General features: G+C 43.8%; 1 protein-coding gene across 1 annotated transcript in view; it reads left to right on the top strand.

The window, feature by feature from the left end:
* Nucleotides 1-6: 6 nt before the first annotated feature.
* The window catches only part of SLC25A48 (solute carrier family 25 member 48), a 33,034-nt gene continuing 23,091 nt past the window's right edge, over nt 7-9,949 (top strand). The window contains exons 1-3 of the mRNA XM_006017221.3: nt 7-133; nt 1,708-1,751; nt 9,253-9,324. Of these exons, the coding sequence (XP_006017283.1) occupies nt 88-133; nt 1,708-1,751; nt 9,253-9,324 (162 nt within the window). The 5' untranslated portion in view covers nt 7-87. The remainder of the gene's footprint in view (nt 134-1,707; nt 1,752-9,252; nt 9,325-9,949) is intronic.

The following is a 9,949-nucleotide window of genomic DNA, read 5'->3' as shown; positions in this document are numbered from 1 at the left end:
CTGCTGACCTCAGTAGCTCAGGCAGCAGCAATTGAATGTGTGCTGCAAACTTGCAGGAAAAGATTTGACTAGGAGTTGTTTGAAACCATGGGCAATTTCCAATTAGAAGATTTTGTAGCTGGTTGGGTAGGAGGTAAGTAACACTCGGGGCATATGTTGGAACAGTGGGGACTGAAGGATATGCAAAGTGGTGAGGGCATGGGACAATTTAAACAAATCGCATAGAGGACTCGTGGCTGTACAATGCTGATGGACGTAATCCGTTCATGTGCATTTAGTAATGATTGTGCTTGTCTGCATAGGTAGCTTATCCCATTTGTGCAAAAGGGGTATCTTAAATGCAAGCAGCAATAGCAGCACCACATTGTTAGATCCGTTTCTTCAGGGACAACCGACATGTAGCTAGACACGTGAGTTCCTGGTGTCGTGTATATCGCACATTCCTGAATCAATGTCATGATGTAGAGGCTGAATGTCTCTAGCTGGGTAATATGTAAAATGCTACTCTACCCCAACATGTATTGCTAGCCTGTTGGCTATTGAGTTGAGAACCATGTGCAGGCAACTTGAGATATAAACAGCTGGGAACTTTCATCAGCCAATCAAATGGCTCCATTAATCCACACCCTTTTATCAAAGGCAATATGTGCTTCTGACTGGAGGATTTTGATAGAGAAATAGAATATTTGTCAGGGAGCGGTTTTAGCAGGTTAGAATTATTGATCAGGCTGTTTGCAGAAAATATCGATTTCCCCTAAAGTCGATTCCAAGTCCAGAAGAAAATGCAGGAAGAAGATCTTGTGAAGATGATGATAATTATGTCTTACATTTATCAAGTTTCATTCAGCTTCCAGAAGTATTCCAAAGTGCTTAACTATAGAAAAAAGGCATTGCTAAATGTAGCCGCTTCTAGGATGGAAGGCATCAAGCACGTGGACACGACAACTAGCTAGAGAAGGAAATTCTGGCCAGCGATTGGAGAATTGCTCCCTGCCTTTCCAGAAAAGTGCTTCTGTCCAGGTTTGGGATACCCATACCAAGCACACAAGAGTTATATTGAAACTCCCAGGGAGGTCTGAGTTTGCTGGTTCTGGTCCATATAGCTAAGACCAGGTTAATGATCCATTGTGGAGAAATTGGAATATTTGGCAAATTGGCATGAGAGTTGACTGCCACTTCTGAGTAAAGTTGTGATCCTCTGATTATCAAAAGAGATGCCTATGCTCATGCTAGTGGCATGGGAGGAGGCAGAAATTCTCAGACTCAAACCCTGGTAAAGCTGCAATAAGTTTTATGCAGGGAACTGGATCAGGATTTGAGGGTGCAAAAATCATCTTCCAACTTGCAATCGGAACAGCCTCCACAGGTCTCTCGTAGATGCTCTTCAAGCCCCTGGCCCAGAATACTATTTGCAAGACAGAAACACTTCCCTTCATGCCAAGTGGCTATTCCCTGGCTATGGTCTCACTGCCGAGCCCTCTCTGGGCCATGCTTGGCAGAGCTGATACAAAGAATGAACAGTCTCATTGCATCTCTACTCCCTAGCTACTTCATGGTGCACGGTCCTGCTGGTCACCAGCTACAGCAGAATGGCCATGAGTTCGACACCTGCAATGGAGCATGGACTGGACTTCCATTGGATCAATGGTGTCTTTGAGTTACCTCACTCACCTGTGTCTTGTCTAATTACTTCATTGTAATCCCCAGGTGCTGCAAGTGTAATCGTGGGGCATCCACTGGACACAGTAAAGGTAAAATCGGACTATACTTTAACAGATAAAGCATAAAACTCAACTCTTGCAGAGGGGCAGCACAGGGAAAAAGTTTAGTCCATGATGGCAATTCATCCACCTGTAACCCCAAATTCAGAAGGGAGGTTAGGCACCCATTTCACTCATCTTAGATTTCAAGAATAAATTAGCCGTGTCCATAGGAGTGAGGTGGGTAAGTATGTTTTGGAGTCCAACCCTTAGTCACTGCTCATTGTGTTTTTTCTTCTTGTTTCTCAGCTCTGATTTGAAAATGGAGAGACTACTGGGAGACCTTAAAATGAGACTAAGGGATGAATCCTGGTGGGGTTTGAAAGTGAAAGTTGCACAGGGTTCAGTGCACTGTCAGTGTCTGTCAGTATTTCAAAGGGCAAGAGAAGGTTTTATATTTGCCTTTGCTAAAGGGATGTTTTTTTAAACGTTTTTCTGAAGTCCCGCAAGGGCAAAGTACAAAAAATACATGTGAACAGATGCAATTCCTGTTATTTCCCTGGCCAAAAATCTAATATTCTCTGCAGCATTAGGACTTCCAGGTAGGTTGTTAGGCAACCTGCTCTAACAAACAGGTCACGAAACTTGAGTATGAGCAAGGCAGCATGCTTGGAACACCACTCTTAAGAAATGCTAGTGCTTTACACTAGTCCACTGGAGGCCAACCTTTTGAGCAGGTGTGCCACAAATTAGTCTCACACTCTCTCCAAATGCCTTGGATCCCCTTCTCCTTTCTGATCTGCTTTACTGTTTTCTGCTCCTCTCTTGCTGTGCTGCTTGTCCTGTCCCAGGTCTGCCCTGTGCCACGCATGGAAACTGCCCATGCCACAGGTTGGTCATCCCTGCTGTAGTTGGTGAAGATAGAAGGAGAAACATACTATTCCCATCTTTCTAAATGTCATTCCCCTTGTATATATGGCCAACTACTGCTATTGTGGGCCCAAAGGATCATGGTGTCCAACCTGTGATTTGCAGATCATACTGGGCCTCCTTTCTCACTCCTGGTTCAAAGTCTGATGATACAGGGTGCATGGTAGTTTAGGAGAACCATCCAGAACAGGATTGTTTTGAGGGTCGACAGTGATCTGGAGGATAGATAGCCATTTTTGATAGATAATAGAGTTCCTCATTCAGTGCAAAAGGAATAGGACTTGATCTTAAATCCTAGGATTCAAACCCTGCATCTGGCCCCTGGTTGGAGGTCATGACGTTTGAGTGCAGGGCCCCAAAAGCTTATAGAAGAAGCTTGGTTTTGCAATATAAGAGGTCAGGCTACATAAATTCTGAACCTCTTGCATCAAATGTTCCCATGGTGGCTGTGTTTACAGGTACACGGAGGCCTTGTAGAAGGGCAAGGGGGAGCTGTGGCAAGAGCATGGATCAGGGGATGCCAGAGAGAGACAGCCATTTCTATAGCCCAAGAAGCACCAGAGTCTGGGAGGCATGCTGGCTCTGGAAGGTCTCTCATGAGACAGCATGAACCTATGCCTTCCTGTCAAGCTCTTCTGATTCATGTGAGAAATAAGATCAAGACCACTCCTTTTAAGGGAAGCTAACAGTGATCTCAGCACTTTGGTGAAGGGATTGTGGAAGTGTCCAGCCTCTGTGGATAGGCAGAAGCAGGTTAGGAGGGCTCACAGCAACATATGGCTTTGTTTCCTTACCTCTATGTTTAAAGCTACTTTAGTGGGTGGGTTATCAAATTTGCCATTAAAATGCCCAAGCACGGGACTTTCAAACTCCCAGCTAACAGCCCTCATACTTTTGCTCCGGAGGACAGGTCACATTTGTTGGCCATTGGCTGAAGGACATTGTTACCTGGGGTTCTTTGACAGCAAGGGAGCGCGGTGCTTATTACCAACACTTTTTTCCCTCGTGGCTGCAGTAGGAATCAGCATTCGGCACTTGGAGCGGAGCGCAGGCTTTGTGTGCATGCCAGGTTGTCTACTGGCAAATACTGCACCCTTACACTCTGAGGAGTTTGTACCTTTTAATCTGCAAGGGATGGCCCTGCTGTCATCGCTGTGGGTGTTGGTGGGAACACTGGCGTTCCAGTTGCACAGGAACTGCCAAGTACCAAGTAGCACATCTTTCAAGGCACATAAAGACGAGGGTCAAGCTGGCACCTCTATTACATTGGCTTTGGGCTGTTGCTTGGGAATACCAAGCAAGCAGCTTTGTTACCTTTCCAAATGAGGTTGGAGGGGGAGAGAATTGAACCAGTAGCAAGCTTGGAAGCAGGCATCTCTGCAGTGTTTGCCCATGAGCGTGATGTCCAGTGGAATAAGGAACAAAGCTTTTTTCCTCTAATTGGGGAGGTAAGAAGCACTGCTGAATGTGAATTAAATTGCCAACACAGCAGTTCTGCTCTCACCCAAGCAAACAAACCTTTTTGTCTATTGGTTCCTTTCCCTTCCCCATCACCTAACACCCCAGCAAGATCTTTCCTTTTAGAAGTCCATAACCATAAGCAAGACTGTCAAGGCCCCTTTCACTCGAGACCTTGACTTCACCCTTTCAATGTCAGGACTTTCTCTGTGCCAGTTGTAGGCACCATTGCTAGTCTCAGTTTTTGCCTGTAAACCCAAGGCTTGGCTGTTCTCCAGGACAAAAGCCAATTCTGTGCATGAAAGGAGTCTCTGGGAACAAACTTGATAGCTGCTCCTACCATCACGTCAGGGAAGGATTATCCCCTTTCAGCCCCTTTGCTTTCTTTATGCATAAACAACTGCTTCACATTCTTCTATGTTCAGGCTTGTACATGCTGGGAGGAGGAGTTTACATGAATTATCTCCTTAGGACTGGAGAAACTGTCTAAATTTAGATTTGCAGGTCCCTACAAGCAATAAAAAGGACCATTTTTTCAGAAAAGCCTCCCTGGTAATTTGCTGTGGTATTTCCTCTCGCTCCTGTTTGAGCACTGCTGACTTTTTTCTGCTCTGCTCTTTTTGCATGACACTAGGTGAGTCCTCACTTTTAGCCTGCTCTCCATCCCAAGAAGCCACTATATTCAGCTTTTTCAAAAACATGACTTCAGGATAATTCTGGATTCCACTAAGGCTTGTCTCAGGCCAGAGTTTAGCCTCTGTGGCTGCTGCTCTGGGGTGGTTCACTCTGTTGGGGGACCATTTTACAGGTGGGAAGCCTGAGGCAGCAAGAGGGGAAGTGATTTTACCTAGCAGGCCAGTGGCAGAACTTGGGGCCAAACCCAGACTTTCCACTCCCACTCTAGTGCATTGACCCCCACTGCTGACTGTGAATCACTGAACGATGCATTCGCATGCAAGAGCAACCACAATCCTGCTGCTTACGAGTGGGAGAGGAAGGGTTTAATTAACCAGTCTGCTTCTTATGAGAGGGTTTATAAATAACCAAGAAGAGTGTGAAGAAAGTCCAGTAATGTGAGTGCTAAATTCCACATGTACACTGGGTTTTGGCAGCCGTGGGGATCATTAGATTTGTGTATAAATAACCCAAAAGGGTACAGTGACACTAGTAGTACATTCCACACATGCAGTTTAGGGGCAGTTGTGTGGAACTGGTAAGTTGAATTCTTGTTTCTCTTGTAGCCCAAGCCACTTCTCACACTCTCACCATGCAGACAACATGCCTCCCCAGGGACATAAGATTCTTGGCATTCATGTGTCATAAGAAAATTATGTATTGCTCTAAAAGTGCCTAAAAATACTTCTACGTTTTAGTATACAAATCTTCAAGTGTGGCTCAGCATGTATGGGGGCAAGGTTGGGATCTTTATGCAAGCTTTGCACATCCAGACCTGAGAACTGGTTAGAGCAGTCTGACTGTAAGAAGATGCACTGCTAAACATGTTTATCCCTCCTTGTTTCCCAAAATCTCATTACTCTTCTGGAGGTTTACAGTTCTAATTTTTCATCAGACCTCTTGTACTGCTGAGTGTCTGCTGTTGAGTAACACTGAGTTCCTGTAAGAATGGCAGATGCAGTATTAAAATGCTGGGTGATGCAGAGAATAGAGAAACTCAAAGACATGGCACCACTGACCAGGGTTTACCATATGCTGAAATCCCTTTTGCACCATAATTTAAAACATAACATGAAGGAATGAGTTTTTCAGAAGAGAATCATTGTGTGTTCAGAACCAGATTCTCTACTAGGGTAAATCCATTGACTTTAGTAGCAGAGGAATTAGTCCTGAACATTAGTGAATGATAGAACAGTTTGGTTAAAGATAATTCATGGGGATGAGCAGCTGAATAGCTGACACATCAGTTAGTCTCTGCTAAGAAATGTATTAACTTTTAACCTTGTGGAACCTGGTTATCATTTGAAAGAAAAGAAAGCAAACCCAAGAAGAAGGGATGCATTTTGGTCAGTAAAAGGATTCAAAGTGAGTGTAAGCTCATTGCATATGCACATCTTCCACCCTTACCTCACTTTCTGTATGCAGATACCTAATGGCACCGTGTGAGAATTTGCATGCACAAATCAGACGTGCAGTTTTACTTACACACACACACACACACACACACACCCCCCTACAACTAAAACTCTGTGCCTGACATTCTGAAAACCAGATCTACCATAAGTTGTATCTAACCAGCAGGCATCTGCCCATCATCTCAGGTGTTTAAAAGAGCTCAGACATAGTTCAGTCTTTGATTATTACTATGTTTTCATTCTAGCTTGTTCTTTCCTGATCTCCTCCTCTTTTGCAGAGAGTTAAGTGTTATAGTGCCCTATACATCTAGGCATCAACACTTGACACACTGCTCAGCTGTATAGGCAAACCTCACCTGCAACATTTGAGAGTAGTTTCCTGTAACTTTCTGGCTGAAGTTCACCAGGGGGAGATTCCTGCAGGAGCTCATATATTGTTTTCAAAATGTAATCTCTTATCTGTCTGCCTCACGCCTGCTTAGTATACTCCCCCAATGCGACTCCCTTTCCCTGTTAAATAGCCTTCATAACTACATAGTGGGTGCATCTACACAAGACACTACTGTGCAGCGCTTACTGCTCAGTTATTTAGTACTTGTATAATCCTCCAGCATCCCAGGATGCTTTCCTTCCCCCAGCTGAACAGGGAACAGAACACACCCTGCTCTGGGAATGTTATACTTGATTTAGTATAATCAAGTACTAAATAAATATGCAGTAACCGGAGTTACAGTGCAAGTGTGCTGGCAAATGACTTCTAAGTGACACTACTGTGCAGTTGCCTAATAATACTGCAGATTAGCGTATTAGCACTGTTGGTGCTGTGACATGCTACTGTGCAATATTATTCAGCTACTGCACACTTAGCATCTCATGTAGACATGCCCAGTGTATTCTAAAAATGAAGGCTCATGCCTCTTCAGTGAGGATTCAGAGCAAGGGAAATAAGATGCACTCTTGGAGCAGCAGGCTATACTGCTGTGCAGGTAGGTTTCTGAGCAATCGGGTATGAAGAGAGATTTTGAGTAGGAGCTGGTTGTGGTGGCTGGGGCTGCATGCAGACATTCAAATAATCTGGGTTTGTTCTCCTGGTAGAAAAGTTTACCCAAAGATGTCTGAATAGACATTTGAATGCTGAGCCCGTGAAGAGCAGAAAGCTTGCTATGCTGACTCTGTGTAGGCAGGGGGACCCTGTACTCACATCTCAGTGTGCTCTACAGACTCCCTCAATCTGTCTGGAGACAAATGGCAGCAGTGCACAGGGCAGTCTTGATTGGCTGACTCGGATTATGCTGCAGGAAGACACAGGCAATGTGGAAATTGTGAAGGTGATGTGTTCTGTTCCCTGCTCAGCTGTGGGAGGGAAGTGTGGGAGGAAAGCACCCTGGGATGCTGGAGGACTATGCTGGGCTTTTCTCAGATGAGAATATATACAGGTGTTCACTCTCCCAAGAGAAACTCTCCTGGGAGTAATTTAACTCTGGCTGTTCCCAAGTTTGTTTTTCCCCAAGGAAGGGGATTACATATAAGGAAAAGGATGGTAAGCTGCAAAGTGTACTATGCAGAGAGGCCCAAGACAAGGGGGAAGTTCCACCTATGATTAATGGATGGATGGAAATAATTCATGTTCACTCAGGCTATTATTCAGTGCAACCACAAAGTGAAGGGAAAATGGAACAACTTTTAGATGATTTACTATTAGATGATAAAGCATTTTGAATTTCCCCTGAAGCAAGCCTCTAAGCTAAGAATACTTTTCAGGGATTTTTAAAAAAAAATTAAAAACATGTAAACTAATGGCTGATGATCTATGGGTGTGTGCACATGTATATGGAAAGTGAATACTCACCTAAACAATACAGGGCTTGTCATGGTACATGCCATTTGCCACTTTTTTTTATGACTGCTGTATGTATTTTTGGAAAGCATATAAAAATGTATGCCCAGAAAGAAATCTTTTTTATTCTGGACGATATGAAAAACACATTTTTTTTTTTTCATTAGATGCAAGGTATTTCTGGGGTTTGGAATGATTGTTTTGGCTCCCTCTGTTTGCACACCAAGACTGAAATTCACCTAGCATTATAAGGGCCACAGAAGGCACCCAGCACAGTAAAACTGTCATAGTTCTGCTCTGTGATGATGGGATGGGTAGGCAAGGCGTGCGTCAAGGACTCTTGGGCTCTGCATCACGTCCATCACTAATGAAGTTTGCTTGAAGATGGGCCAGGCTGTGACATCTGGACTGAGTAGCCACAATTCCCTGGCTAGGGGCTGTGCATTTTGTTGTCCAGATCAAGCATGAAGGCTGAAGTACAATGCTCATCAGACAAAAATACTGTCCTATGTGTGCGAACTCCAGAAGCCTGACTCGTTATAGTCTGTTGCATAATACTGTTTTCTTGGATTTAAGATGAATGGCCAAATTTTACCTGCGTTAAACGTATGGCTTTCTTAAATTTTAAAAGAGAACGTGTGCTAAGTGAATGAACAATGCACAACACTCTCCAAAGTAAGATAACTAGTAGATTTAGAGAAATCATTGCCAGAAGAGAGTATTAGGACCATCTAGTCTGACCTTCCATATAACCCAGGCCATGAACTTTTAATCAACAAGCTCTGTGTCAAAGCTACACCTTCTAGCTGAGCTAGGATACATCTTTTAAAAAGATATCCAACATTACTTTAAAGACTTCAAATGACAGAAAACTCACCACACTCCTATTAAAAGGTAGTTTATGCTCTCCATTGCAGATGCTCCTCTTTTGCATACTATGTATGTTAATGAATCTGTGGAGGGTTAGGACATTTTGTCTCTTATAATTTGACACTAACTGGCCAATCATGGGTTCCAGATGCAGCAAAGAACTCCAGACATCTGAGGGTCTATTTAGATGGGCCTTTGGCAACATACAAGTTGTGCCTCTTGATATGTTCACTTCAGCATTGTGGCCCTGTTTGTTCTAGGAATGGGAAACCAATTCACTGTCAAATCAAAGTGTACCTAGTGTGCATAGTTTGAAAGGAACTGGAGATGTGTTACTTCAGTTACATTTCATATATGCATTTTGCAGACCCGGTTACAAGCTGGACAAGGCTATAGGAATACACTCAACTGTGTCTTCACCGTGTACAGAAATGAAACTGTAAGTACCTTATTTTGTCTCAAGCAGGAAACAGGAGAAAATGGAGAAGGGATTAGAAGTCATGTGCAAAAATCATGCAGCTGACAGAATTGCATGCAAAGCCCTGGTTATAAGAAATAGGGACCACAGGCATCTGTGGCTCTTCCTGTGTCCCCGCTAACCTCGAGCAGTGAGGTGCAGACTTGTTTCCAGAAGCGAGAATTTTGGCCCAGTCAGTGTGTGGCTTATACAGTATGCTAGCCATGCTGACCTGATAATATACCACCATCTGCTTCAGCGTAAAGCAAAGTCAGCGTGTCGCTCTTCATAAACATGTTCTCAAGCATTGGCTCGGCCTCCCTGGTCTGCCACGTTCAAGTCAGCAGTACCTCTTTATAAGATCTCTATAGGTACACTTCTTCTCTAATGGAGTCATTTCACTGGCTTCAGCTGAGTAATGCCAGGAGAGAATTTGGCTCCTAAAGTACACTTTTTATAGGCATCCACAGTTTTAAAATATTCCCCTTTTTCTGCATAATGATTGAAAACACTAGAAGCATTTTCTCACTGTCCCAAAATCATTTCCATTTTTCCTTCAACTGTAACGTGTAAGCGCTTAGCTCCAAGAAACATCTGCTATTCAGAT

Source organism: Alligator sinensis, unplaced genomic scaffold (genome assembly GCF_000455745.1).
Source record: "Alligator sinensis unplaced genomic scaffold, ASM45574v1 scaffold111_1, whole genome shotgun sequence".
Taxonomy (NCBI): Eukaryota; Metazoa; Chordata; order Crocodylia; family Alligatoridae; genus Alligator; species Alligator sinensis.
The sequence above is the reverse complement of the archived record's forward strand: the minus strand, read 5'-3'. Positions and strand labels throughout refer to the sequence as shown.